We start from the raw sequence: 27,829 nt of genomic DNA, 5'->3' as shown, positions 1-27,829 counted from the left end.
AGTATGCCGTAAGTTCTTGTCAGAACTCATATGGACATTCCTGTCCAATGCCCAAAATCGCTGGACATGATGTACAATTCCCGCATCAGCCCTATGGAGTCCAGTACAGCTTCATGGCGAAGGTCATCCAGACGGTCGCCAACAGGGAGAATGCCTTGCTGGAAGCTCCAACAGGCAGTGGAAAGACCCTGAGCTTACTATGCTCAGCCCTGTCTTGGCAGCGCAAGTTGAAACAGGAAGGGTGCGTACATGCTTAAAAAAAAAATTCAAACCGAAGCGCATGGTTGCAGGATTCCCGAGATCGTGCGTGCCAGATATCAGCCGCTTTCTAGTTATCAAGATGCCCCAAATGGCAGCATGGTTCGCAGAATATATATAATGTCATCACTGTGTCCTTGCAGGTATTCAGAAGCATGGGAAGGCAGGCCGAACATACCGGACGATGGCCAAGGCCAGGAAACTCCAGAAGGCAAGTCTGTCAAGACACCTCCAGAGCCCATCAGCTGCACGCCGCCAGGATCAGGTTCAGCAGGGAGCACTGAGGGCGAGGTCACCCCCAATGGAGCCCCCCCTCGGGAGCCGCTCCCCAGAATTTTCTATGCCACCCGCACCCACAGTCAGATCGCGCAGGTACAGTCACACTCGTGACGACGGAGTCTGGACTTCCCGCCATGCTGTTTTCATGTCATAAGAAGAATCCAAGCAGCAGCGTACAGAATTTTCATGTGGTGTGATCTTGATTGATTGTTGTGTGATTTCCAGGTGGTTCGGGAGTTGAAACGAACGGGGTATACTCCAAGCATGGGTGTCCTGGTAAGGACTCCTTGCACACTCTCAAGTCTGTCTGGCACTTCATGAATGTCATGGCATGTGGTGCCTCTTGCATTATGAATTTGGTTTGGATGCATGCATTCAAACTTTGATGGTCTGTGCCATTGTTCCTACAACCCACTGTTCCTACAGCTCATGCTCATCAAGGCAGAAGGCACTAAAGCAGAGCAAATGTCATTCATTTTGAGGTGTTTTATTCCAGGCTTCTCGGAGCCATTACTGCGTGCACAGCGGGGTCTCAAAGAAGCCCAATGTGGATGAGGAGTGCGAAAAGCTCCTGGAGGACCGCTCCTGCCGATACTTCAACAACTTGCCCAAAGTGCTCAACGGGCTGGCCACCTATGTTCCACAGGTTGTCCTCCAATGCCTGCTACTTAGCCTCATTGCAATCGCATGCTAGAATCTCTTGCTTTGGGTTCAGATATGAGAACATACCTCTTCAATTTCAGCAGAGTTCTGCATGCTTGGTCATTTGTTTGTGCCACTGCTGTGGCAACTCAAGGGTTGCATGCTGCAGGTGCATGACATTGAGGACTTGGTGCAAGTGGGGAAGGAGATCAAGGCCTGCCCATACTTTGTAGCTCGCAAAATCGCAGGTGACAAAGCCTGATAATTTGTTGTGAATCCGCCAACCCATTTTCGATACATTCCTTGTATTTTCGTTTCTTTCTGGGTGCCTGCTCCATAGTATCAGCATGATGCCTCTTTAGTGTTCATTTGACATCTTCACAGGAAACACTGAAGCATATGCATGTTTCCTGCAGAGCATGCTGAGCTGCTGTTCTGCCCCTACAACTACCTCATAGACCCCGTCATCCGCAGTTCCATGGGCATCAACATCCAGCACGCTGTCATCATCTTCGATGAAGCCCACAACATTGAAGACATCAGCAGGTCAGGCGCCCACTACGTCTTCAGCCTTGCCTATCTATCATACAGCCAGCAGTGCCTGCTAGACAGGATTGCATTGTCTGCTGTGCATATCCTGATAATGGCCGCCTCTAAGCGGGTGAAGTAATTTTACTCGAGATGCACAGTCATGGAGCGCCTGGCGTTAAGGGGTTGATCTGCTCATCACAGGGTGTAAGAAGGGTGGGGGAAAATGGGCATTGCATGTGTGCAATGCAGGGACGCTGCCTCCGTGGAGATGGAGCGTGCCTCAATGGTGGATGTGCAGAAGGCCTTCGAGTACAAGTGCCTTGAGGCCGACAGCAGGGAGATCTATGGACCCCTGGCAGATGCCTTTGGCAGGTGCAATTGCAAACACTTCATATTTCCTGTAGCAAGGTGCAAATTGCTGCGTGTAAATCATGTGCAGGGTTTGGACCTCCTTGTGTGGGACGCGTGAGGCTGACTGGCCATGATCAAGCGTTCGGAACCTAATATGGATCAGGATATGAAGAGAAGCTTTCTCTGCCGCTCTGTGTGTCTCAACATGGCCCCAGAAACCATGGACATTATCAGAAGCTGAACACTGCAATGTGGCATGCATGCAGGTTTGCAAACTGGCTGAAGGAGAGGTGTGAGCGGCCGGATGTGCGCAAGCAGCAGGGAGCAGGCCAGCGCTATGAAGGCATCACCTCAGGGCTGCAGGTGCACACCCTTATGATAAGGAAATCTGCTGTTCCTGATAGTTGCAAGTGATTCTCAGATCCGGCACAGCATGCTCGCCCGCAAGGTGCATTGCATGCGCTGCTCGGCAGCCGAGCTCAAGTTTCCCACCCTGCGAAGCTTGCATGTGTTGAGAGTCATGCATGTGTCTATACTTGACCCCTTTTAGGAGACCATGCCAGTATTGTTCTATGCACGAGAAAGGAATATTTCTCTTGGAAAAGACACGTGAAGAGCGTGAAGAATAATGCTCCTCTAGCACATCTTCACACAATTTTTTCACGCTCCATGCAAAGCAGCTACATTCATTCTACGCTTTAAATGGCGCTCACTTTATCGAGGAATTATAGACACGGCATGTGGGGGCAGATGCGTGAGGAATTGGAGGAAGCTGGCCTGGGGAAAGAGCAGGTGGATCTCCTGCATGAATTGTACGTGAAGGCAAGGGCAGAGGAGCAGAAGAAGGAGGAACCTCCTGCACCAGCCCTGGCTGAGGAAGATGGGGCTTCCGAGCACCAGCTGCAGAACGTTGCATCCAGCCAGGTGCTTTACTAACTCATGACAACTCTGCACTGCCCGAAGGCCGCTTGCATGAGGTTTTCTTCTGCTGTGGAGCAGGTGAATTTTGATCGGCAATTAATGCTGTAGAGATATGTGCTGCCTAGTGTATTGTGGTGTATATGCAGGCAAAGAAGAAGGGGGCTGGGTTTGCGCTGGGGCAAACTTCACGGCTGCTGACGATCCTGAACCTGATGTACTCGAGTAATGTCAGCGACTACCGCCTGGCTCTCCAGCGCTGGTACCGGTCCAGTCAACCACGCCGCAGGGGCCGCAGGTGCGCTCAGCACCCCCCAGCTGATCTATAAATACATATATACAGTACTTTTTCAAAGAAGTGGATCATCTAATTGCGTACTGGTGTTGGTGTTACACGCGTTTGCAGCCATCTAAGGCTATGTGCATTCAAGCTGCAGTACTACAGTACACTGCGCATCTATTCTCAGATTCTGTACTTTGGCAGGTTGTCCACCAAGTAACTATTCAAACTGTTTTTAAAGTGCTCTGAGGCACTTTATTTGTCAGAGTTGCAAAGTCTAGAAGGACAGGCTGTCCTCAAGCCAATAAGGCAGGTGCTGCTTTCGCACAGGAGCATTTAGGTGCGGAAATATAATGCCTTTAGTCAGTAGTTGTGGGGCTGTGGTGCAGGCGTGAGGATGATGAGGAAGATGAGGTGGCGGGGTGGGCGTTACAGTTCTGCCTTTGGTGCCTCAACCCGGCCGTTGCCTTTCACAGCATCGCCGCAGCAGCCCGCTCCATCATACTCACCTCCGGCACTCTCTCTCCGCTGGACTCTTTTGCCTCAGAGGTGCGCACATAGACAACGCATGCTGCCTTGCATGGGAACTTTTGGCGTGAGAGGCGAGATTTTGAGGCAACTCAATGCTTTTTTCCACGGGTATTACGGGACTCCTTTGCATCAGGATTGCTGCAACTCACATGATGCTGTGCCTGCTGGGGCTTCAGAGAAGAGTGTTCAATGCTCAAAATTCCATGCGTGGTCTGATCAGTCCTCAAGAAAGGTGCTCAGCTGCCCGATCTCTTGCACATCATGATGTGGGCACGTTGTCGACGCTAATCAATGCTCAGAATTCCATGCATGGTCTGATCAGTCCTCAGAAAAGGTGGTCAGCTGCCTGATCTCTTGCACATCTTGATGTGGGCACATTGTCGACGCTGACATGGCCTATGCGCGTTGTGCAGCTGGATACCTCCTTCCCTGTACGCTTTGAAGCGCCACACGTCATCAACGCTCGCCTGCAGGTAGCTTTCTGACCTCAGCAGCTCTTGTTGCCCACTCTTCCTATACAATTAAAGACCTTCAAAGACCTGTAAATAAACTTCGCGGCAAAGAATGCCTCACTCAGAGGTCATCTGAGGCCTCATGGTCCAGATAACTACATGTTCCTTATGGTCTGGCTGCAGGAACCCAGCAACCTCAATAGAAAATGAGGCACAACTTTGCATCACATGCACACCACATATGTGCCTTGCCTGCAACGGTGAGAATTCCAAGAAGCATTTTAAATTTTGCCAAAGATACTGATCAGCCTTATTTTCGGGATGGCTCAGGTGTGGGCAGGCTCCATCTGTGCAGGCCCAGACGACGTGAAGATAGCCGCGACATATGAGCACAGCCTCAAGCCAGATTTCCAGGACAGCGTTGGCGCCAGCATTGCGGCCATTGCTGGCATCGTGCCAGATGGGCTTCTGGTCTTTCTTCCCTCCTATGTCATGCTGGATCGCCTGATGGAGCGCTGGAAGGTCCGGACCCCTGGATTAGACTCATAAGTATTACACCCCTGGAAGTTTTGGGTCACAAATGCTCTTTTCTGTGAAATTTCCTGGAATCTAGCATGCAAACACAAGTCCGTCATTGGCCAGTCGAGGCGCTTGTGCTGGCATTCGCTGTTGCGGCCACTTATGGATATGCTTGATGAAGATCGGATGGTCATTTTTAGATAACATGACCATTACATGCATAGCACTAGTGCCTGATCAATATCGCAGCGCCGTCCTTGCATCTCGCTGATCAAGCAGAGGTTGAATATTCTTGCGCATGCGACGATGTCATCTGATGACACACTCCTGACACCTACTGACAGATGATGTCACATGCGTGCAGGTGACGGGGGTCTGGGCGCAGCTGCAGCAGACCAAGGCCATCGTGTGCGAGCCGCGCGGCACCGGCGACGCGTTTGATGCCGTCATGTCTGATTTCTACACCGCCATCCGCGAGGGCCGCGGCGCCATTTTCTTCGCCATTTGCCGCGGCAAGGTGCGACCAACCAGACCCATTTCAAGTGAATTGCTGCGCGCACGGCAGGCCTGCCCGTTCGTATAAATGCTTGCATGCTGGCTATTAAACCTGCTGCGCACAAATTTAATTGGTGGTTTTGCATGAGGAGGTCGTAATGTTCATGCATCCTACACAAATGCCAATCTTGACAGTGAGATTTTGCCAGTGCCCATGCCCATGCATTGCTGACAGATGAAATTTTCAATGCACTCCAAAGAACAGATGCCCAGGCGCTGTGACACAGTGACATGTGCCCAGTAAGCGGTAAAAGCTCCGGGGATATGAATGTATGAAAAGTTACGGAGAAAGAGGTTTCCACTATAGTCAGCTAATTAGATATTACTTGAGCCTGCAGGTGTCTGAGGGGCTGGACTTCACGGACAAGAACGCGCGCGCGGTGATAGTGGTGGGCATCCCCTTCCCCAACGTCAAGGACACCAAGGTCAACCTCAAGAAGAAGTACAACGACGCCGGGCAGCGCGACCGCTCGCGCAGCCTGCTCACCGGCGACCAGTGGTACAGCCAGCAGGCCTTCAGGTGCGCGCCCTGAACTTACGTATATATCTTATTATCCCCGTCCCCCCGTGTCACGCAGCGGGCTTTGCATGCCTACTTTGTCGTCTGGAATCTTCATGGTCAGGTTTGCCCTGACTGACCGGGCAGCTTAGATCCGCAACACTCCCATTTCATCAGCGGTTATGAGCCTCCAAATGCTTTGAGCATTGGCCGTGCTCAGCTTGAGAATGCTGACTTTCTTGCGGACGTGCTATCTGTCCAGAACCTTAGTGTCTGAAAGTGCTCTATTTTATATGCTGCAGCAAAAATGGAATTTATCAGTTAATGCATGTAGGGACCCTGCGGGTCATGACAGGTACAGGCATTTTATTTGGCGCAGGGCGCTGAATCAGGCGGTGGGGCGCTGCATCCGCCACAAGCTGGACTACGGGGCCATTGTCCTGCTCGACCGCCGCTTCAGCAACACAGCCAACCAGCGCCACCTGTCACGCTGGTGCGCCCTTCTGCCCTTGATGTTTTTCTTATCTGGTCGTTTTGTTTTAGATATCAGATACATCTCCTAGTCACAGCTTGACCAGAGAACCATTTGGCATGTTGAAAGCACAACTCCATTGAGCCAGGGCAGCAGGGCAAAAGTGGATGTTGCTGTGCTGTGTGAGACCTGGTGCACAGGGTGTTTGCATTCTGCGCTCTTCTCCCTTGACATACACGCGTATCATGCGTGCGTGAATGCTGCCTGTCAGGAGTGCCAACTGCAGTCTTATGGAAGGGCGTTGAAAGGCCACATTAGGGTGCCACTAGCATCATGCGCGGGGGCTGCAAGTATGCATGCAGGTTGATCCTGCCAGAATGCAAGCCTTGCAGTTACTAATGCAAACCTTTGTATCATGATGATGCAAGCTTGCAAGGCTAAAATGTGCTGAGCTCATGTGCGCGTGCAGGGTGCGGACATCTATCAATGTGCACGAGTCGTTTGCCCCGGCGCTGGAGTCGATGAAGGAGTTCTTTGCGCGACTGGAGGCGAACCCTCCTGGCAATGTGCTCCCCAAGGAGCCTGAGTACCCAGCAGCCAAGGACGCTCGCACAGGAGCTGCCGGCCAAAATGAGAAGACCCAGCTGAAAGAGGGTGCGGCACTCTTCTGTGAGGCATCAACCACTCATTATTGCTCTGTCAACACTGTTGAGATGCTCAACACCTTTGCCAGGCAGTCTCTGTTGGGCTTGCTTGTGTGGATTCACGGCATCAGGACATTATAAATTAGAAACCCCTTTTCACAAAACCACTTTCTGAGTACATGTTCCAAACAGATTGCCGCAGAGGACTACCAAAATCTTTCTAGATGCTGGATCAGCGAACTCCAGCATTGTATGACTGGTGTTGATCAGATGTGTGTGGCTTGTGCCAGCAGATGCAAAGAGCAGCCAATTTGCGAGCCACTCGCAGCCGACCCTTAACGCGGTCTGGAAGCATGTGCCCAGCCGCCTGCGCCAGCTGCCCGGCCGGCCCTGCCCGCCTGCCCAGCGGGTACCTGCGCTGAAGATGGAGCCGCTACCGCCCAATCACTGTGATGCGGAGCCTGCCCCTGCCGCTCTTGAGCCTGCAGAGGTGAGGATCCCATTCCCCCATGGCCCTCAACTAATGTCAATCTCAATACTGTCACCTTAACCCCGGAATATCTGAAATGGCTGGTACATCCTAGTGGCTGTGATAAACCCATTGCACGGCACATGCTTGTGATGAAGCCACACGAGCCATACAGAACAGTGCAGCCATTACATGGTCTCTATCTGCCGACATTAGTGTCATGCGGTCTCACTAGATGGGAAAATTATGTGTCGCCAGCTTGTACAAACACAACTTGTATGCAAACACAAACTCATGGCGGCTCCTGGCTTCTGCAGGCGCAGCTGCCGCCAACACAGACAAGGGGCAGGGGGGTGGAGGCCGTCTTTGGGAGCGCTCTGGACCCCACATCACCAGCCTCCGAAGCATCAACGCTCCCTCCAGGCTCTGGAGAGACACACCCCGAGCCTCGCCTCAACAGCCATGCAGAAGCCTCGACCTCTGCCATGTTCAGCGGTGGAACGCGAAGGGGAGACGGCCAGAGCAGCGCAGGACCGCGTGACGCGTGGCAGAGCGGCCAGCAGGGGAGTTACAGGGACTTTGCGCAGCGTGAGGCTCCCATACATAGAAGGTATATTGCTCTGTACTCACTGGTTGTGCATTTCTAATTGCTTTGGGACCACCTGTATTGCCTTTGTTTCACACCCTGCTTTCTGCACTTTGCACTCTGTCTCTAGACAGCTGCATGCTTATGACTGCTCACGTTGCCGCGTCTGCCTTGCCTCATCTGCACAGGGACGACTCACGAATTGTGTGATCCTCCTGCAGCACGGTTGAGGCTGCCTCCCCCGCGAGGTCCACCCTGCAGCCCACCCCAGGGCAGGCGCCAACTTTGGCGCAGGACACCCTGTCCCCTCAGCGGCCCTGGCAGCAGGCGCCTGCCAACGCAGCCCAGCACCTCATGAGCCGCTCCGGCCTCCACCGGGGCCGCGGCCGCGGCGGCGCTCCAGGGCTCCTGCAGAGCCCGGGTGGTCCCTCACCCTCACAGTGGGGGGCCCCAAATCCTGCCTCCTTCACGGAGCAGCAGCAGCAGAGATGGGGTGCAGAAGACAGCCCAGGGCATTTGCATGCAGCCTCGTCCAACCAGAGTGGTGGGTTGCAGCACGGCAATCAGCCGAGCTGGCCGCAGCAGAGCGGCTCCGGAGCGCAGGAGAGTCCCAGGGAGTCCGCCAGGGACACCAACACCCAGGACTGGGTGAACCGATGTGGGGCGCCGCCAGCATGGCAGCAGCCGGGCCACGTGTCACATGACAGCCCAGGAGGGTCCTGCACACTTGCCGGGGGGGACCAACAGGTGGGCACGCCAGCATGGCAGCAGCCGGGCCACGTTTCACATGACAGCCCAGGAGGGTCACAGACTGCAGTCAGGAGTGGCCAACAGGCGGGGACACCAGCATGGCAGCAGCAGCAGCAGCAGGTGCTGCAGGGGGGTGGTGCGCATGGGGGCCCGGGGGGGAATTCTGGGAGGACTCCGGGGGGACTTGTCAGTGCCAGCTGGCAGGCGCAGCGGCTGCCGGGGCAGCTGCATTGCCCAGAGACGCCCCCAAGTGTCAGCGGCCGAGACCATGCTTCCTGGCAGCCTGCAGCCTTCTCTGCTCGCATCACTCACCCTCCCCATTCTCTGGCAGCAGCGGCAACTCATGCCAGTGCAGCTCCTACCTCTCCTCCACCACTGCAGCAGGAGGCAGCTGTGAGGGAGATGCAGGCAGCCTGGACGGATGGGGAGTGCCAGTGGGTTAATGGGCAAGAAGAGGCATCGGCGCTTGTCGAGTTGCTGCCTGTGAGCGTCGTGCAGGAGTGGCTGCGGGCTGATGTGGCAGAGAACGTTGCTTACCTCCTCAACGAGCCGGTGTGTTCATTGGCGTTTTTGCTCCTATCATTGTTGCATATTCAGCAGTTGCATGTGGCAAACCTGGTGAATCTGACGTGTTGAGACTTCAGTGAGGCTGCATTCAGCGCAGTCCCATCGATGGCCAGCAGTGGCATATCCAGCAGTGCTTGTTGCAGTGACTTGTTGGATATGCTGGGCGCTACAGTCATTATACTGGGCTTCATGCTTTAGCACCATAAAAAATGGAGTGCTTTGCCCACGGCGCTTATGGCGATATTTGAGACATGAAGGCATGAAGTATTTTGGGTGCATGTGCAGGGTGTCATGCACAATGACATGGCTGAAGTAGAAGAGAAGGCACACGAGGCGATCCAGTTCTGCTTTGACTACGCCAGGTGATGCCGCGTGTGTTTAAATAGCACAGATGCATCTTTGCGTAACGTTTACGATATCTGTAGGAGCTGTGTGGTGTATTGCCTGCTAGGACAATGTCTTGAGAATGCTTGCATGATTCTGGTTGGATTAGGCTCTCCCCACTCGTGTTTACATCTAGGCAAGGGGCAATGCACGACACCCTTTCACGGCACAAATGGCGAATAAGGCCTTTCAGGCGCAAAACGCCAAGGTTATAAATAGCTTGCTGCAGCAGGGGGAAGGCAAGTCTATAGGTTCTTCTTTTGACAAAAAATGAAATGGTGAGCGGTGAAGTGACAGCCTAGAAAATGTGCTCGCAGGGAACTTCTGGAGGAGGGAGGAGAGCTGGAACAGCTGCTCAACAGCTGGGCTTGTCCCCCGCCGATGGGCATGCAGGCCATTGCTGCCGCCTGCGGCTGCGGCGCAGAGCCGCCGCCTCTGCCGGGAATGGTTGCTGCCGCGTCAGCCGCCCTGCTGGCGCATCTGCAGTCCCTGCCTTCCCTCCAGGCCGTCCAGGTGGCTGCTATGATCCTCTCTGTGGTTTTTGAAGCTCTCATTTCTGGTTCTTGAATGAGATGACGATAAATCGAGAACACTTCCAAGTTTTGGGATTCCTCAGTCAACATTCCCTCGTGCATGCGTGAGTGTCGCCATCAATTGAACATGCGTCTGGCAATTTATAGCAAATATATACAGTGTTTGCGCTTATTTAAAAAATACAGAGTTTATTGGTTTGTTGCTCTCCAGGAGATGCAAGCAGTGTATGCTGAGGCGGGAGAGCTGTCATTCGTTAGCAGCACGCCAGTGCGAACCCAGCAGTACGCTTCAGCACCACAGCCAGATGCAGCCGCCTGGCCGCAGTCCCTTCCCAACAGAGCATCTGTAGGGAGCGCGAGCAGTGATTCTGCAGTCGATGGCTCCGGAATCTTCACCCCGCCTCATGTAAGATCTGGCATGCTCCAGCCCCCCAGCGGCGCAGAGCCTCACAGTGAAGGCGGCGGCTATGGCAGTCCTGCTGTCCCTGTGCGAGACTCAGAGGCTGCTGCGGAGCCAGTGCCATGGAGAAGCCCCTTGCCCCAGTCAGATGCTCCCCTGCGTGCTCCCCTGTCCCCGACTGCAGCCAACCGTGGGCGTGAGCCGAGCTTTGCTGGAGAAGCAAAGCTCCTCCAGGCGGGTGCAGAGGGAAGGACAGGTCCAAAGTCCCATGCTGCACCGCTCGGCAGAGATGACAGCGGCAGCGGCGGGAGGTCGGGGCAGAAGCGGGGGAGTGACGGGGGTAATAAGGGGGGGAGCGGAGGGAACCCGGCGCCAGATCAGGACGCAGCAGGCCACGAGCGCAAGCGCTGCGCGCTGTCGAGGAATCAGGCGGAGGCGCTGGCGCGCCGTGGCGGTCAGGCGGCCGGGCCGAGGCTTGCGGCGTGGACGCAGAATTCGGATGACACGGATGATTTCATGATGTGATCACCCATGTGATCACCCTGAGAACAGGGGTGGTCACATGGGTGATCACATGGAGGAAGTAATAATTACTTCAGTCTTTAGTGCCCCCTGGGGCAATGTCAGGAAGAACTCCAGTGTTTTGTGAGCATGCCCAGGGATGTCATTTTGTGTCCTATGATGGCTGTAATTGTCTGAGATGTCCGTCGATGCCGTCAGCTTCCACCAATTTAGCAGCTTTCTGGCCAGTGTATTTGTTCCCTGCCAGTTTGTCTGCAGACGCACCTTGCCTATGGCAGGAATAGCGTGTACTTGAAGTGAAAATCTGTAACCACGTAGCCTGTGGTGGTTCACAGGACAATCCCAGAGTTCTCTGATCCACTTCATGCAAGACGTTTGCAAAAGCGCTCTCCTATGGATGCCAAAAGCGCAAAAGTGTCCGAAAAGAACCGTTGTGCAACGTGCTCATTCGGCTTTCTAATTCGTCATTTGTGAGATGATATATCATCTGAAGAATTCCGTTCTTTCAGCTTGCTGGCAACATAAAGTGTGTTGCCTCGATATGTAGAAAAGGAATTTGCCAATATATATCCATTTCGCCTTGTCTCTTGTCCGTGTAGATCGCCATGTTGATCTGCAGTCATTGCTCCTGCAGTCCCAGAAAAATCTGGACTTTCTGATTTTGTTTTACCTTGATAGATCATTTTGGTGAGGTCCAGAGTTACTCTTGGAAGTAGAACCCATTTAAAGGTGTACTCAATTGATGGGCAATCGGATGGGGAAAAGCGAATCCGAAACCGCTGTCGACGACGAAAAGGGCCTCTCCTGGGTGCAATGCGATGCTTGCAACAAATGGAGGGCCATAGATGAGAAGCATCTTTCCCAGATAGAGGTGCTTGTCAACCCTGTGCATTGAGCTGGATGCCTAACCTTATTGCTGCTCCAAGACGTTGGGCTTGCGTTCATCATCTTGACATGTGACTACCTCTTTGTGTCAATCGCATATGCTGAAAGTTACGACCTCCACAATGCAATTGCTAGCATCTAGTAGTCCGAGTGCTCCTTCTGCTGGACAGGCAGAAGGTGGTGCATGGCAGTGCAGCCAGCTCTTCAAGGGGGCCTCATGCAGGATGCGCGATGACTGGAAGCTCCATACGCGACCTAAAGAACTCACCTTGACTGAAAGGAAGCGCAGAGCGCTCATTGAGGAGCGGGACTCTGCCCAACAGGTCCAGATCTTCCCACCCCTGTCTCAACACATGCATGCAGGCCAGCGAAATTATCGTCAAGCTGCTGGGCATGCAAGGCGTAAATGTTAAAGGACATGTATTTCGCAGTCATGTTGCGGGTGTTGCTGATGTATGCAGGCGAAGTCAAAGCATGATGCAAAGCGTGCAAAGCGCGCAGCTGAGCGCGCACAAGGCGTCTCTGCAGCCGAGCGCCATGTCCCTGGAGAGACTGTGCAGCCAGAGATCTGCCAGGTGCAAAGCTCCCTCTCCTGTTTCTTGTCCCCTATCCTTGTAGCAGACTGTTCTGCCACTTTGCTGCTAGCTTTTGGGACTATTGGCCATGCACAAGGTTGTTGAATGAAGCATGCACGAGGTATATTGGACCTCGAGATGTTATAGACGCTTACATTATGCAAGATACAGGCCTGTGATTGCCTGGCAGCTGTGCTGCAGGAGTTGGTCGAGGGAGGTGCCAAGAAGAAGGGCAGGAAAGGAACTGCTCCACTGTCACTTGGCCCTGAGAGAACACCAGAGGCAGATGGAGTTGGGAGCGCTGAAGTGGATGTATCATATGATCCAAAGCTTAGTCACTGGGAGGAGTGCATGCGGTGCAGCACCTGGATTGAGCTTGGAACAGAGGCCAGCAAGGCTTGCTCATGCTGCGGGGAAGAGGTGAGTCTGCATACTTTCAACCTCTCCTGCTTTAACCTGATTCTGACATGTGGGCAAGATCAAGTTACCTGGCAATCATGCGAGTGAGATTGACCAGCAAAGACGCAAGGCACAGCAATACTGCGTGATGTATTGCTGCCTACTGAGTATCTAGGCAGCTCTCACAGTTTTAGGGGGAAGGCGTTAATGGCATGACACAAATCATCTCTGTTAATTTTATCACTTTTTATAATAGGTGTCAAATAACTACCTCCCCCCTATTTAAGGGGAAGGCCTTCCGAGCAGATGTAAGCGTCAGCACCTTGAGGATGCTCAGCAGTCGTCTGTCATGCATGCAGGTGCACAGGAAGCAGTACAATGAGCTGGAGTCATGGGTGCAATGCGACACCTGCGGCAAATGGCGCTCTATCGCTCGCTGCCTGCTCAAAGAGGTATCTGCATCTGTCAGCACTCCGTTAAGTTCCTGCATGTCGCATGCGACCTACGATGCAGCGTCATCATTTCCTCCATGTGACGTTGAATGCTCTGTTTTCATTTCCTGCATGCAAAGAGCAATGCATTGTTTTTCTTCCTGCCTGGGAGCTGCAATGGATTTCTTTCTTTGCTGACATCAGCTCACACGTAGGTATGCACCGCTTGGGTCAAGAACGCCAGGTAAGCGAATCTGCATGTGCGCAGGTGGAGGGATCGCCGTCATGGACTTGCTCCCAGCTACGCTCGGGCGCCTCCTGCAAATCAAGCGCCGGCGATTGGGCCAGCGCCGTCCGACGCGATGCAGCCGCGCAGCGCCTTACTGTGATCATCGATCTGGCTGAATCATCATAAAAACAAGTAGATTTTCAGTGGGCATGCATGGCCCTGCAAGCTCCTCTGAGCAGCCATAAGCTGCCTGCATTTTGGCAAAACCTTCATAGATCCAAGGAGACCCCTTCGAATTTGAAGTACGTAGGCAGCAAATGCAAAGATGGCAAAGAATGTCCAGAACATTTGCAACCTGAAAGTTTGCAACTTCGAGATCGTGTGGCTCGGAAAATGCTACACATACAGCAGCACAGAGACAAATTTGGCACAGAGTGACTAATCTACTCGTCATGCGCTGACGCAGGAGAGGGCGCAGAGCGCGGCGCTGGAGCTCAGCGCGCGTTTCGCGCAGGCGCCAGATAAGTCCGCACCAGATCAGGCGCAGCACTGGTCCAGTCATCCCCTCCCGGTTTCCTCGCAGCTTCTGGACTACGTGCCCGGCCGGGACGCGATGATTTCTGCGCCTGAGATGGCTGCCGGTCTGGACGCATTTGATGCGAGCAGCGGGGAGCATGTGCTGTGGGCCGCTGCACTGCCCACTGCTGCTCTCGATCTGGCGAGCCCCTTTGTCCTGCGGTGGGTGTTGCTCACCTTGTCATGGACCAGGGGAGCATTCACCATTCCTCTTCTTGTGGGTGGTGACATTTTGCTAATGAAAGTGCCATGGAGGGTGCTTGCTTGGCATGTTTGCACAATGGGAAACCAGACTCTGGAGAAGCACTTTCAAACTATGTACTGTATATCAGAGCTGTCTGCAGATGCACGTTGCCTCTGGCAGGAGCTTGACAGCAACCATGCTGACAGTAATTTTGTATCTTAAGCGGGATCACTCCAGCCTCATCATGCACATCAGCAGAACACACATGCTAGTATTTACATTGATCTGCATGCTGGGCCAAACTCGGGCATGAGCTGACACTGACGCAACAGCTTGCAGCCCTTGCAGTTGTTAACACTGCATTGCTTGGGCAAATGGAGAGGGAAGCCCACTGTACTCACTTCAATTCATCCACCTGCTTGCGTTGATGTGTATCAGCGGCGCAGCTCTAGAGCATGCCACAATTGGGGCTTTTAAACATCATTCAGTTGCCTTAGGAAGGCAGAAGCTTGCTGACATGTAGAGTTCATGGTTGAGTGTTGCAGGGCTCTGCAGCTGTACCAGCAGGGGCGGCTGCCGGAGTGCACAGACGGGCGCCTGAGCGCTGGCCCAGTCGATATCGCGGCGTTCCTGGCACAGCCGCATGTCAAGGAGGCCGTCAAGCAAGCAGTGCACAGGTGCCTTGTTGGGTCCAAAACCTTGGATTTTGATTGGGTCTTATTTCACATATGTGAGGCAAGAAGACCCAAAGACGGTCTCCGTAGAAGAGGGTCTCCGTAAAAGCTGCGCATACATGCAGGCAGTGCCCACCACTTCACAACCCAGCATGGGTGAAGGAGCTGCTACCCGCAGATGCACATTCTGCAGCATAATCTCTTTGCAATTAATTTGCACTCCAAGAATGTGGTGTGCTTGGAATGATTATTTTGTGCACGATTGGCGTCAGGAGGAAGACACGGCTGGGGGTTGGGGAGCGCACAGAGGCGGCATCTGAGGAGTCTGCACCCAAGAATGCTGAGGCGTCCAAGTGCCACGCTCTGATGCTGTCTCACGTCGTGCATGTCTCACCCGACTCACGCAAGGTTTGCAGCTGACCCCGTCCTACTTAGCCTTGCAGCAACTCAAAGTCATGACAGTGACATTGAGGGAGTATGGCTTGGGTTTCATCAGAAATGGATGTGGGCCTGCATGCATGCACAGTCCTTTTGCACAACTCCTGGCAGTTGCATAGCTCTTCTTTCGATAAGTGCAATGAGTACTGTCCATCTGGTCTCAATTGTGGTTCTCAGCACAAGTACAGTTCTACCCATCTGCTTATCAAGCGCCTTTCAGGGCAAATTTATATCTAACAAATAATCAAATAGAGGTCACCTTGCGCCTTCATACGCAGGGGTCATGAATGTAAGAAAACTTTCATTACAGTTCTGTTGAACGGGTGCTGATAGCAAAAATGAAAGTGGGTCGCGGCTGCGTCACACGTGCGCAGATATACATCGGCGAGGAGTGCGACGTGACGCGCAACGGCGGCTCGATAATGGGCTTCTGCAAGTCGTGGCGTTCCCTCCCCATCCGCTCCTGGAGCGGCGGCGTCAAAATGGCCGACATGCCTGGAGCGCAGCCGCCGCGGCCCGTGCAGTCCACGCTCTCCGCCCTGCTCGCGCCCGAGGTGAGTGATGAAGGAGTCTGCAGTCTGGCCTTTCACATCTATGGCCAGTATTTGATTGGACTTTCAAAGCTGTTGATCCAGATTGCAACAAGCCAATGCAGCAATGCCATGCAGTCCTTGCTCTCTGCGCTGCTCGCACCTGAGGTGAGACACTGCGTTACAGACCTTTGGACCGTCTACAACTTCGCGTGGAATTGCCTGAGGAGCTCCTGGTCTTTTGCATGCCAGGACGTGCCTATGAAGTACACACTGCATGTGGTGCCGATGCATCTGGGTATACCGTGCACTTTGCGCAACATCTCTGTCTGCATGGCACAGCACTTGCAGCAATTCTCTGGCAGCACTTTTGAACTGCAGGTAGTTGGCAACATAGTATGCTCTGCCGGATGTATTTGCGGGAGCCGGGACTGGTGGCGGCTGCAAAGGCTGCACAAATCCAGCAGGGGAGACGTGAAATTGACTGCACTGCGCAGGAGCCGGGTCTGGTCTCGGCTGCGGAGGCGCTGTGGGATGTCTTCGCGGCGCACCCGGCGACGGCCGGCGCGGCCGCGCGCATGCTTGAGCGCACGGCGCAGTGCCCGCTACAGGCCGCCACCGCGCTCGGCCGCACCGCCTGGAACGCCTATTCCTTCAACCTGGACTACCGCACCGGTGAGTGTTTTCACGCGTGTAGTCATCTGCTTAGATCAAAATCGCCTATGTTTTCCCAACAGTGTTTGCCATTTGGGACCACAGGTCATCGCCTGCCCAGTTTGATGATTGGAGAGTAGGGTTTCTTGCAGGGGATTTTAGAGTGAGAGCGACTGCATAAATACTGAAGCTGTGGAGATTTATGGAGGTTCAGATCTGCACTGTATTGGATTACTATGATTGCTCATGCGCGCACACCCCCTGTTTGAGAGGAGATATGAATGTCGAGCAACACTGTAGGTGACGTCCTGCCAGGGCTCGTTTTTTCCTCCCTCAGAAGCTGGCTGTTGCATTGGCTCCACCCTAGAAAGCCAGCTGCAGCTGCTGTACATGTTAACACCTGATAGAAACGGATGGAGGCAGAGACGGGCCTGCCTCAGCATGAGGACACTCAGAATTCTGAGCATGTTAGCTAGTGAATGGCTAGAAACACCATCACCTGCACGTGCGTCCGAGCACTTGTAAAGTCAGGATATTCTGCAGAGCCTGGAAGAGACCTAAAAGCACGAGAACCCCAGGATGCAAGACAACTAGCCATGCCTCATGCCATGCACACGCCCTGGAAACTGTTTGAGAAGCTGCATGGCCGGTATAGCGCTGAGCAGAGCATTCAGCTGCATGTTGATTGGATTAGGCAATGGACAGGTGAGCAAAAAACCCGGCTGCACTAGCACACCGCTAGCTGTGGATGTATCCATGTCATGCATCCATGTCTTGCACGGCAAGCTGTGAGGCTGTGGTCGAATGGTGCCGTCCCATGCTTTCGGCAAGCAGCCTGACTCTGTACCATGGACAGAAAGCACTTGCTCTGTGGCCCTGAATCCCCTTCTCGTGAGCTGCACTGCGCACTCTGTCACAGACGTGAGATTTGCAACCACCTGTTCCTCTCATGCAGGCAAGCACCTGGACGGGAAGAACACAGCGGGCTCGTACAGTGCACTTGTGGTGTGCGAGACTGGCGCGGCGCCCTTTGCCGGCTGCTTCTACCTGCTTCCGCAATACCACAAAGCGCTGGACATGCGACAGGGTGAGGGATGCCCGCTTGACTGCACCCTGGAACATTGCCGTTGAATGGATTGATGCCTCTTTTGGCATGTATGTTAGTCATGGTGAGAAGCCCAGACATGCAACACGTGTACAGATTCCAAGCCGGTGAAAGCCATTGGCAATTGGGTGTTGAAGATATGCGGAAACTTGAGATTTGTGTCAGTTTTGCTGGCTGCCCAGAACGGAGCATAATTGCATCGAGAAAAGTTAGCCGGCCCATTCCCATGCAGTCTTCAGTATGTGTTAGATAAAATGCGAAGCCGAACAGTAGCTCTAAGAACACCAGCGACCTCTTGGATAAATGTGCTGTCTTGCACCAGATGGTGACAATGGTGCGCTTTTCTGAGGCAACTTGGCCTCCCGAGAGTGGTGACAGGTGCAATTGGGATGAAGCTCTCGGTATGCTGAGATATGGACTGAGCTGTGCAAACCTGCCGCTGACAGCAGCAGCATGCCTGCAACCGCGCACTACTAACCTGACCATCTTGCGCAGCGGTCTAGATTTCTGTAGCAGTGGCCTCCCCAAAATTGTTAACATTGTTAACATTTGCAGCTGGGGCGATGATGGCGGTGTGAAAACGCAGGACTCGTGTTGTTTCATCGCAGCGGCGACAAGGGAGTGGGCACACATGGCAACAGCGGCCTCTGGCTGCCGCAGAAAGACTCCCACCGAATTGCTCTGGTCTTTTATCAGACCCAGCTTCGCACCTCAACACTCAACGCCACCGCCACTACAGCCGCCGCCGCGGCGACAAGCACCTCTGAGGACCCAAAGAAAATCAGCCTGGAGGCTAATGAAACCTCAGTGGATCTCAAACCGCTGCAAGATGGAATTTGAGCGGCCTGCAGATGTTTCCAAGTGTGCTGTACCTCACTACGGGGGGCAAGATGCAGTCATTGTACTTGTTTGCATTTGGCACCCATGGCCTATGGCAGCTGCTGCCACCCTTCAGCTTGTCTGCAGACGCACCTCGCCTCGAGAGCTCTGGCAGGAACAGCATGTACAAATAATAATGATTATTGATGGTCTACGTCATGTTGTGAAAGTATGAGGTCGATTTGGAAATATTGTAACGCCACATGGTGCACGTGGCACACCAGGACAATTTCTTCTCCCAATGCTGTTACACCTTACAGCTGCAGGTTTCAGGAACCTTGATTAGCAAAAACCCCTCATGTACAATATATCCCCTGTCTACGGGAGATTCCCTTTTTGTGACAATATCGACATGACCGTATTGAATATTATACATAGAGTTCCCAGCTGGTGGAAGCATTGCCCTGCTGTATGTGCAATCCCATTTGACAGTACTAGTATATGTGGGCCAAGTCACCCTTCACAAGGAAATTCAGCCCACAAAATCGTTTTGTTCCATGTGCAATAGACCCAAAAATATATAGACGTCTGTTCTCACATGATGTCAAGACCCAGTTAAATGGTGCCCCCAAAAGCCCATGTTGCCACATTTTGGCAAGCAGATCGGTAAGAATTCGTTGGGGTTCATCTATGGAGATCAAGTGAGGTGCTATCGACTTGACGCAGCATTTGCTGAACAAAACAACACCAGATGTAGTTTCCCACAGCTAAGTCATTGACCCAGGCTGGAAGAGCAACCACAGTTGGAATTTCCAGGGCAGCAAGACGGCTGCGGAGGGATATCCATGCCAAGCAGATCTGGGCGCATGTGCCCTCTGATACGGCTCGCGAACCAATCTTGCCACAGAACAAGGACTTAGAAATGTAAAGCTCATGAGCAGGACGGACTGAATCGATCTGAAAAGCGAAACTCAAAGCAAACCCAGACAAAAACATGTTCTGTATACTTTGCACATGTGCATGCTTGCCCCCTTCCATCTCCCTACAACGATCCTGCCATGATGATGAAGGCAGGATCTCTTTCCCTCTTTCGGCGCAAGAACGCTGTGAAGCAGTGCCAAACCAGTGTTTGGAGTCATCCTCGGAGGATCAGATGCGCGAATTATCACTCCTACGCATTGATCAGCCGCCGCTGGACGTGGCGCGCGCTCTTTCTTGGCGGCTGGTGGGACCCCTTGGCGGCGGAGGGCGGCTGCCACAGCTGTGGGCGCCCCCCGGTCGTGAGGGGGGACCCCGGGCTGCCGCCGCCATTGGCCAGGCCGGCTGCCGTCAGCAGTGCAAGGAGCTTGTCTGGCGAGGCGTTGCCATTTCCTTCGCAGGCGGCTGCCGGCCCCATCGGCCCGGCGGTTATCTGCACGGATGCGTCGGCGCTTGGTGCAATGTCCACCGTCTGCGGGCCATGCACAGAGCGGCAATGAGCTTTGGGAAAGCGAACTCAGCACAGGGATAATCATAGTAAAGGACAAATACGGACCAGTAAGGACCCAGGACAAAGGGCTGAAGAGTGATGTTCAAAGTCCAAACACTTATGTCCGTTGCGCAGAACCAAGCTGGCAAGGCACATGGGCTTGAGCTTCTGCACTGCCCCGAAAAGTAGCCCAGCTACTGCTCCGGCATAGAGAGTCTGGCACTTCAAGAAAGAGTAAGACTTTTCAAATGTGGGGGGAACCGGGGGGGCACCTGTGTGGGGGTCCTTTGGCGGGTGCGGCCCCACAGGAAGCTCAAAGGGTCGTTGCGCCTCACACAATAACTCCTCAGCTGCCGCACCGCCCTGAACACCATAACCCCTCAGAGTTGCAATAGGTGTAGCATGGCTGCAGTGCATTGTATTCACAGCGCTCCCTGGGATCTCAAGGAGGTCTGCCTCCGGGCACTGCAAGCGATGTTTATTCAGCCAGGGGCCCGATCGGCTGCTCTTGCTGGAAATTTGAGCCGGCCTGCATGGCTGCTGCAGTGTTCATGTACTATATGATTCCAGACCAGCATGAATGCTGCTTCTATATTGCAAATGCCGGATCTGGATTGTCCCTCTCTGGCGCAGGCTCATTTTCCTACACATGTCGTGTCTTCCAGACCTTAGAGCGGCTTGGAGCGCCTTTGGCTGAGCCAGGCCTGTCTTGAAGCACTCCCTGCTCTGCATGTCTTGCAATCGGGTGCCCCGTTCTGAGGTCATTTGAGGCTTTATGGTGCAGAGGGATGCGCATGCATTCACTTGCAAACCCCAGAATTATCTGCTTTCTCACCTGCGCATTTCGGCCGGCAGCGCGTTGGAGTGAAAGCCAAACTTGGCGAGCTGCCCAGTCTTGTGCAGCGCTTTGATCAGCAGCTCCAGCTCCTTGCTGCTGTGTGGGGCAACCGCGAGAATGGCCCTCCGGAAATGCCTGCGCAAGGACACACTCCACCGTTCAATTCCAAAAATCATCCAATTTTTCATTTTTGGTGGATGTTTTTGTCATCCTCTGTCCTTTGGGAGTATGATGACCTACAGGTAGGGCACCCTGACACAGCATGCGTGGCAATGTCATGGAAAAATACTGTAATAGTAGTCATTCTGAAAACCGTAATAAATAATAAATTATGGCCAAAGAGGGTGGATAATTACCTCCCAAATCTCCCATAATATAAATCCTATGATAGTTTTGAGACCAAATTCGGAAAGCTCTCGAGAAGCCCAACTCAGTGGAGCATGACCCTGGTGATGTCAGGAAGACCCCCAAAAAGCTTTGAAATTTTCCCGCGCCGCCGAGGGTGCGGGTTTAAATATGACTACTACAGTATCTCATGCGATGATATACTGCATCACAGGAGCAAAATAATCACTTGATCCAGGCTCCCTTCACTAGAGCGGCTGGGCTGCTCTGCTGACCAAAGTCAGGCATCCTCCACTCAGGGGCCGGGACCCATAACAATACAGAAGGCCGGCAGGAGGGCTTGTGCGCCACCCCCAATGTCTATCAGGACACTTCAAGAAACACTGTTGACCGTCCGAAGGGAGTTTCTTGTGAGAAAGCACTGTGAACAATGCAGTCGTTGATCAATATTTGCTGTGTCATGGCTCTGCGGCTGTTTGACAAACTCTGCAGGGAGAAATCTGCCACAGGCATGACTAACAAGGCAGTAGTAATATGAACTAATGACTGGAACACCGCGCACCCGGCGAGATGGTCCCATGCGCGGTCGCCAGCAAAGTCATCGGACGCCATGACGGCCGCCAGCCGCCGCGCGTAATGGAAGAAGAAAACACTCTTCGCTGCGCTGCGCGGCGGGCAGTCCTGCACAAGACAAGTCATCATCATCACAGTATTACATTATATGAAGGCTCATGTCGTCATCATTCACTGACAACATGCAGCAGTAGGATAGGAGAAATGCAGTTGTCCCTTGTGCAGAGCTCCTGCTGTACTGCATAGTAGACACAGTACTCGAGGGCATTCTCCAAGTCAATGGCAGTGTCCACTCCTCAAACTATCTTTGCGAAGCAAAAAGAATCCTCTGCAGCTGCTGCCAAGCTGCCAACAGTGTAATTGCATGCCATTGAGACTGAGCGCCCCATAGACCAAGCCTGGACTGTCTTCAATGCATCCCTGCCTTGTATGTTATGCAACACATGCTGGGTTTCTGATCTGCCTTAGTTGGGTAGGCAATCTGGGTGACAGTGCTCAAGGGACGATAGATTGCCCCACTCTGAGGTCATCTGTGGCCTTAAGGTCTAGAAGTATACAGATTGCTCTGAGAAGGGTGAGGCTGATGTGGAATGGCAAAGGGAACGCCTCGCACCTTCTCGGCTGTCTTGCGCAGCAGGTCGCTGATGTCAAAGGGGCTGCGGAAATCGAGCGGCAGGCCATAAGCGTCCGTGGTGCCCAGCGCGATACCGATCTCGGAGATGGGTGACTCGCAGGTGCGGCACAGCTTCAGGTGCAGGCAGGCCACAAGCATCACCTCGTCCGCACTGAACGCCCCTCGCCGCAGGTTAGGGCTGCATGCACATGCTCTTGTCAACAATCTAGCTCCAGACACCCTTTCAGATAAGCGTGCCCAAATAGAATGTTAGGAAGGACTGCAGCCAAGTAGTGAAGCTGGCCCCAATGCGCATGGCGAGCTACTGAGTTTTGCATGCCAATGCTGGTACAGCTGGACACGATAATGCTGAGCCGCCCCCTTGCAACACAAGTGGCGGAGCTCATTTGTTGGTTTTTCTTTGACAGGCCGTTAAGGACGTTGTCAAGGTAGGTGTATTGGGCGCTCACTTGAGATTCCTGAGGAAGGCAATTCGCGCAGCTCCCTTGCCCTTGCCTGCACAAGCCAACCCCAACTTTAAAGCGGCAACAGAATAGTGACACAAATTGTGCCAGGTTCACTCTGCTCTATCTGGTGCGCTGACCACAGCGCTCTCCAGTAAAACCTTGGCACAGGGCCATTCTCAAGGAGCTGCACAGCAGCCTTCACCCAGCCATGCAACCTCTCCCTCTGGTGCAGGTTGAAATCCTGCCCATCTCACCTCTTTCAGACTTCAAAATGACCGAGTGCCTGATAGACCGAGCCAGGGTTGCCCTAACGCCCCCATGGTTTCGACGTGATGCAAACAGTGTGTCCCGCATTAAGGTCATATGAGGCATAAGGATGCATCTCAGCTGGATGCAGGGGGACAGCAGAGGCTCTCAGGGGGTGCTCACCCAAGGCGCGGGCCAGTTCCTGCCATTGGAGGACTCTGCGCTGCGTGCCAGCAGCCCTCATGCGCAGGCTGGCCACAACATTCTCCACTGCCTCTTCCACGCTGATGGGTGGCAGTGCGGGGTTGGCTGGCTCTGCACGCCAGCACCCAAGCTTTCATTGCTGTGCGGAGGCCATCTCAACTTCTATGAAATTGTGAAAGACTTAAGGACGCGGCCAGCCTGAAGGAGGCTGTTCCCCTGATATGAGTATGCTGAGAAAGTTTAACAAGTGCTTCCTTGCTATGTATGGGCCTCCTGCCCTTGCTGTCGCCTGAATTCAGCTGTCCAGATTTGCTAAGCATTCATGGTGTGAGTTCACATGGAGAATGTGAATAAGACGCATGTGTACCTGTAGATTGTTGCTTAGTTTTGCCTTTTGGCATCCTGGCAGGTGCCGTCGACCTCGAGTAAAATGGCGGCTGCAACAGAGCAGGGAAACATTGTGTTATATGACAGCCCTTTCCTTGCGCGGGACCGGGAAAGTGTTCGTGCGTTTGCGGTATGCACCTGTCACGTTCGCCAGTGAAGGCAAAATATGAAGAAGAACCAGAAGTGTCTTTCGAGAGCAGAAAAAGGCGTCAAGTATAAGCATTTTCACTGTATAAGCGAGCCATGACAAGCTATTGCGGTCGTAGAGATAATCTCCAGTGGTTCGTACTCACCCACTTGGACGGGAAATATGGAGGCAGGACGAACGCGGGGGTGCTGTGTATGCGTCAGTTGCACCCGGTGTGCAGAGAAGCCGCAGTAACCAGGCTTAGCTCTGTGAGCATGGTGCAGTGACGTGCCCGGACCTGAAAAGTCCACCTCAAGTATCCCTCAATTGTCAAATCTCTCTGGTGTTTCCTGTGTCAGCCATGGTGGTCCTACAGAACAGGAGTAGAAAAGGCTTCCGAATTCCGTCCTCATGCTTCAATGTTTCCCAACCGCTACACCTCTCAGTACTCTCAGATTTTTGCCTTCTCCCAAACAGCTGTTTTCGGAAAGACTTGAAAATGCTCTGCCTCGTCATTTTCGATAGATACACGCAGGAAATAAATCTCCGAACATAGCGAGCCGGCTCAGCCGAGATTTGTAAATCTTGAAAGTTCCGAATTGATATTACTTCGTCACGTAATCTATCAGGCCAATCGCATCGTCTGACAACACAGTGGAGCTAGAATCTGGTGTTGGTGGGAGGCATGCTCTTGATGCAAAAACCCTTGATCAACAGTGTGCTCTTGACCAGCTATGTTCTAATGCCAAGCATTGCTGTCAACATCAGTGTCTCTTAGAAGCAACTGCGAGGACATTGTCCACAGTTCACAATTTGGAATGAGAGACCGGCAAACGATGCATGTCAGCAATGCCAGTCTCCTGCCAAACATGCATGCAGCCATTTTTTAAACGGAGCCACAGTACACCTTCCTCCTGAGAAATCTCAAAGCATGCATATACTGCAGCCAATCAGTCGTCCAGGAATGCAGCTGCGCCTTTTCTGGCGCGGCCAGCCTTCTCCTTGCGAGCTGCTTTCAGTGATGCGCGCTGCGCTTCGCGTGCTTCCTCTGCGCGATCTTCCTCTACCCCCAGCCGCTTAGACCGCCGCTCCTCTGCCTCTATCTCCCTTTTGCTCGCCACCATCCGCCTGTCATCTCTGTCGTCTGCAGGGTTGAACCTACGCCACCCGGTCAAATGCAATATTACACTATGCATGTGTTGCACAGAGTGCGATTGAAGCAACATTGGACCAGCAAAACAGAAGGAGCAGGTGGTCAGACAATGGACTGCCCATGATTCAGAACTTTTGAATTGGAGCCTTATGAAGGCTGGCTTTCAAGGTCGGGCCGGACTCATTGCGGAATCAGGACTAATAATCCTGGATGCTGGGGAGACTGCTCGAGACTGCTACTGCGGTATCCCAACTTTATGCCTCGATTGACATCTTGCAATAACCTGAGAAGAAATCAGCAATGCAGAGAAGAGCAGAACCCACTTGCGCGGGTCGTAGCCGGTGAGGCTGCGCAGCGCTGAGTGCCAGTCCTCACCGACATCGTCGTCGCTCGCCACAAAATCGCTGTCGTAGTCATTGTCCAAATCTGGCTCCCTGCCCCTCTTCAGCCGCGGCGGCTGTCCGTCGGCGCTGCCCGGCCGCCCATTGCTGGGCAGTGGACGTTGCACACCTGCGCAACGAGCAGGTCACACATCACAATAGCATGCCAATGCCGGGCTGCAGTGGGAAATTTCCATGCCAGAAGGCTTCAAGACGACCCAGAAACCTGCCTACCTCGGTGCGACCCAGTAGGCAGTCAGATCTCTGATTCATACAACTTTGGCCTCCACTCAAAAGATACACTTTCTTAATTCAATCCATGGCACCCTCTTGGACTGCCAGGCACACAAGAGGAAAAGAGGCCGCACCACTGCTAGGTAGAGGTGATGGTCGGTGCTGCTTGCTGACTGTGGATGAGGAGGTCTGAGATGCCTTTTGCCTGCTGATGCTGCTGGCCTGCATCCTCTGCATTACCATGTCGGCCTTCTGCCGTTCTGTCAGCCCCTTCATCCTCTCCTGCGCATTGACACACCCAAATGCAATCTGTGTCTTTTCATATTTGTAATTCACAGTTGTCACGACTTACTTCATACAGGCATCCATTCCTATCCTTTACAGGGACAGAAACTCTACCAGCAGGTCATACTGCCGAGACATGAACATCTGATTGGGGACAGCACACATTAAGCTAAAGTACAAAGCAAGACATGCAAGGCAGTGCGAGCCCTAAGAACGAAGGAAGGGCTGCCTCAGCGCTCTAACTTACAGTACTACCGAAGGGCACGCAAGGGGAATGCGCAGCGAGGCACCTGTGGAGGGAGAGCATCTCCGCGGGCTCCAGCACCGAACTTTGACCGCGAATGCACCACCTTCGTTTTCTGCGCCGCCGCCGCCGGCCGAGAAGATGGCCGGCCGTTGCCGGCTGCCGCGGCAGCCGCGGGCGGCCCGCCGCCGTAACGCGCCGTCTGCGGCGAGGGAGCCGGCTGCGGCCGCGCGCCGGACTTCTGCTGCCGCATTCGCTCCACGGCTTCCACTGCCGCCAGAGCACGCTCGCCCTGTCACAAGTAATGGCGTCAGTACAGCTCAAGCACGTATCCCAAGTCAGCATGTGCATATTGGCCAAGCTGCCTCAGGCATATTGTTGCTGCCGAGCGCGCAAAGTAGGTCCTTCTGAAGGCTCCGTGCAGGAGACGACTGCGTACGAGAGTATTTCTGAAGAAGTGCACACCGCTGTGGGAATGCGGGTGGAAGGCGCGCTGGGCCCAGGGGTATCGTCGTCGAGTTCGCTGAAGTCTGCATAATGGCTGCGGCGCCGCTTCTGCGCAGCCGGGGCAGCCTTTCTAGGCTGAGTGCCTTTGGTGGCTGTCTTGCTGCCGGCTGTGCTGCTGCCAGCTGCCTTCCTCTGCACACCAGGAGCTTTGCTGGGGGCAGCAGACGGCGCTTCAGGCCTTAGGCTGCGGATCGCGCAGGCCTCCCTTGTGCATGCCTTGCCTCCAAAGAACGACTTCATGCTGCGAACAGACATGTGAACCGCCTCAAAATACACTGGTATCGAACATTGACACCTCTTATCCGGCAAATGACTTGAGAACTGATAGATCAAGAAGCTATGCTGTCAACTAGGGGTGCTGTGGACAAGACTGTGATCGCCATAGTGGCCATGTGGGACCACTCACTTTGACAATCTGGCTCGCCTTGCGTCAACGGCGTCGTCCATGCTTATTTTCTCAATACAGGTGCCCTGCTGAACGTCAGTCCGCCTGACCGGCACTTCCAATGCACGGTGGAGGCGTCGATTAACCAACGTTTCCTCTATTGCAGCAATCCTGCTGCTCTACATATGCTACTACAGAGCCAAATTCATCACGATATATGATACCAGTAGCGACTACAGCAGCAAGGTGCAGATTTGGTCCAGTCGATCACAGGTAAAAAGCTCGCCGTGCAATACCAAAACAACGTACAATAAGTTTATTATAATCCAGAGAGACCAGCAGTAATTCAACAGCTGCAATATATATCGTGCTGGCGTTTGGAAACAAGGAAAGCTGTCCTTCACAAACAGCTTCCAGGCTGAGTGGACTTCAAGGTGACGTCACTTGCATGCTGGACTTCAGACCTGAACAGGCAATGCAAGTCAGATCTGTTTGTTCCTCTTCGTGAATTCATCGGATTCAGCATGCAATGAGAGCATTTATTGGATTGGAAACTCGAGCAGTGGGAATTATTTCTTGTCCGATCTCCTGTTCGAGTCCAAATCATACATATCGATTCAAACAATGTGAGATGCACACGGTCAGCCCTCAGGCTGAAGGCTGAAATATATCAAGAAGGCTGCTTTGATACGCGAGCACGAAGCTTGTCGAAAGGAAACTGGAGCGTTGTTT

The 27,829-nt window shown here is 53.4% G+C and overlaps 5 protein-coding genes across 5 annotated transcripts; 2 read left to right on the top strand and 3 right to left on the bottom strand.

Moving 5' to 3' along the window:
* Positions 1-113: 113 nt before the first annotated feature.
* On the top strand, positions 114-11,145 carry COCSUDRAFT_58290 (DNA repair helicase; the record flags this gene model as incomplete). Its single annotated transcript, XM_005644029.1, has 22 exons — positions 114-241; positions 402-630; positions 1,034-1,183; positions 1,349-1,427; positions 1,596-1,725; positions 1,960-2,082; positions 2,328-2,424; positions 2,812-2,985; positions 3,129-3,277; positions 3,649-3,808; positions 4,204-4,263; positions 4,573-4,764; positions 5,126-5,278; positions 5,655-5,836; positions 6,195-6,308; positions 6,757-6,941; positions 7,222-7,421; positions 7,718-8,010; positions 8,208-9,288; positions 9,589-9,665; positions 10,005-10,200; positions 10,432-11,145. 22 exons carry the CDS (start codon positions 114-116, stop codon positions 11,143-11,145), a joined length of 4,866 nt encoding a protein of 1,621 aa, XP_005644086.1.
* A 751-nt stretch (positions 11,146-11,896) lies between these two features.
* Positions 11,897-18,662, top strand: COCSUDRAFT_58289 (hypothetical protein; the record flags this gene model as incomplete). The annotated part of the gene is made up of 13 exons (XM_005644028.1): positions 11,897-11,950; positions 12,198-12,350; positions 12,489-12,602; positions 12,804-13,022; positions 13,361-13,453; positions 13,701-13,817; positions 14,128-14,399; positions 14,967-15,098; positions 15,368-15,503; positions 15,908-16,087; positions 16,561-16,738; positions 17,673-17,804; positions 18,409-18,662. 13 exons carry the CDS (start codon positions 11,897-11,899, stop codon positions 18,660-18,662), a joined length of 2,034 nt encoding a protein of 677 aa, XP_005644085.1.
* A 274-nt stretch (positions 18,663-18,936) lies between these two features.
* On the bottom strand, positions 18,937-20,841 carry COCSUDRAFT_67692 (hypothetical protein; the record flags this gene model as incomplete). The annotated part of the gene is made up of 3 exons (XM_005644027.1): positions 18,937-20,091; positions 20,382-20,472; positions 20,777-20,841. 3 exons carry the CDS (start codon positions 20,839-20,841, stop codon positions 19,813-19,815), a joined length of 435 nt encoding a protein of 144 aa, XP_005644084.1. The 3' UTR covers positions 18,937-19,812.
* Positions 20,842-20,940: 99 nt separating this feature from the next.
* Positions 20,941-23,796, bottom strand: COCSUDRAFT_58287 (hypothetical protein; the record flags this gene model as incomplete). Its single annotated transcript, XM_005644026.1, has 6 exons — positions 20,941-21,082; positions 21,855-21,973; positions 22,479-22,677; positions 22,949-22,994; positions 23,375-23,506; positions 23,763-23,796. The coding sequence occupies 6 exons, from the start codon at positions 23,794-23,796 to the stop codon at positions 20,941-20,943; spliced, it is 672 nt and encodes a 223-aa protein (XP_005644083.1).
* Positions 23,797-24,326: 530 nt separating this feature from the next.
* On the bottom strand, positions 24,327-27,468 carry COCSUDRAFT_48776 (hypothetical protein). The gene is made up of 6 exons (XM_005644025.1): positions 27,119-27,468; positions 26,671-26,953; positions 26,252-26,497; positions 25,811-25,958; positions 25,386-25,572; positions 24,327-25,067 (listed from the first exon to the last, which is right to left on the bottom strand). The coding sequence occupies exons 1-6, from the start codon at positions 27,157-27,159 to the stop codon at positions 24,860-24,862; spliced, it is 1,113 nt and encodes a 370-aa protein (XP_005644082.1). The 5' UTR covers positions 27,160-27,468; the 3' UTR covers positions 24,327-24,859.
* Between the last annotated feature and the right edge of the window lie 361 nt (positions 27,469-27,829).

This window comes from Coccomyxa subellipsoidea (genome assembly GCF_000258705.1).
Source record: "Coccomyxa subellipsoidea C-169, whole genome shotgun sequence".
NCBI classification, from domain to species: Eukaryota; Viridiplantae; Chlorophyta; class Trebouxiophyceae; family Coccomyxaceae; genus Coccomyxa; species Coccomyxa subellipsoidea.
This window is presented reverse-complemented; position numbering and strand designations above follow the sequence as displayed.

Excerpts from the sequence above, each read along its gene's own strand:
- COCSUDRAFT_48776 (XM_005644025.1), bottom strand. The coding sequence starts at position 27,159 with ATGGACGACGCCGTTGACGCAAGGCGAGCCAGATTGTCAAA. Across the intron at positions 26,498-26,670 it reads CCACCCGCATTCCCACAGCG|GGCGAGCGTGCTCTGGCGGC; the intron begins GTGTGCACTTCT and ends TACTTGTGACAG. Across the intron at positions 25,959-26,251 it reads GAGATGCTCTCCCTCCACAG|GAGAGGATGAAGGGGCTGAC; the intron begins GTGCCTCGCTGC and ends GTCAATGCGCAG.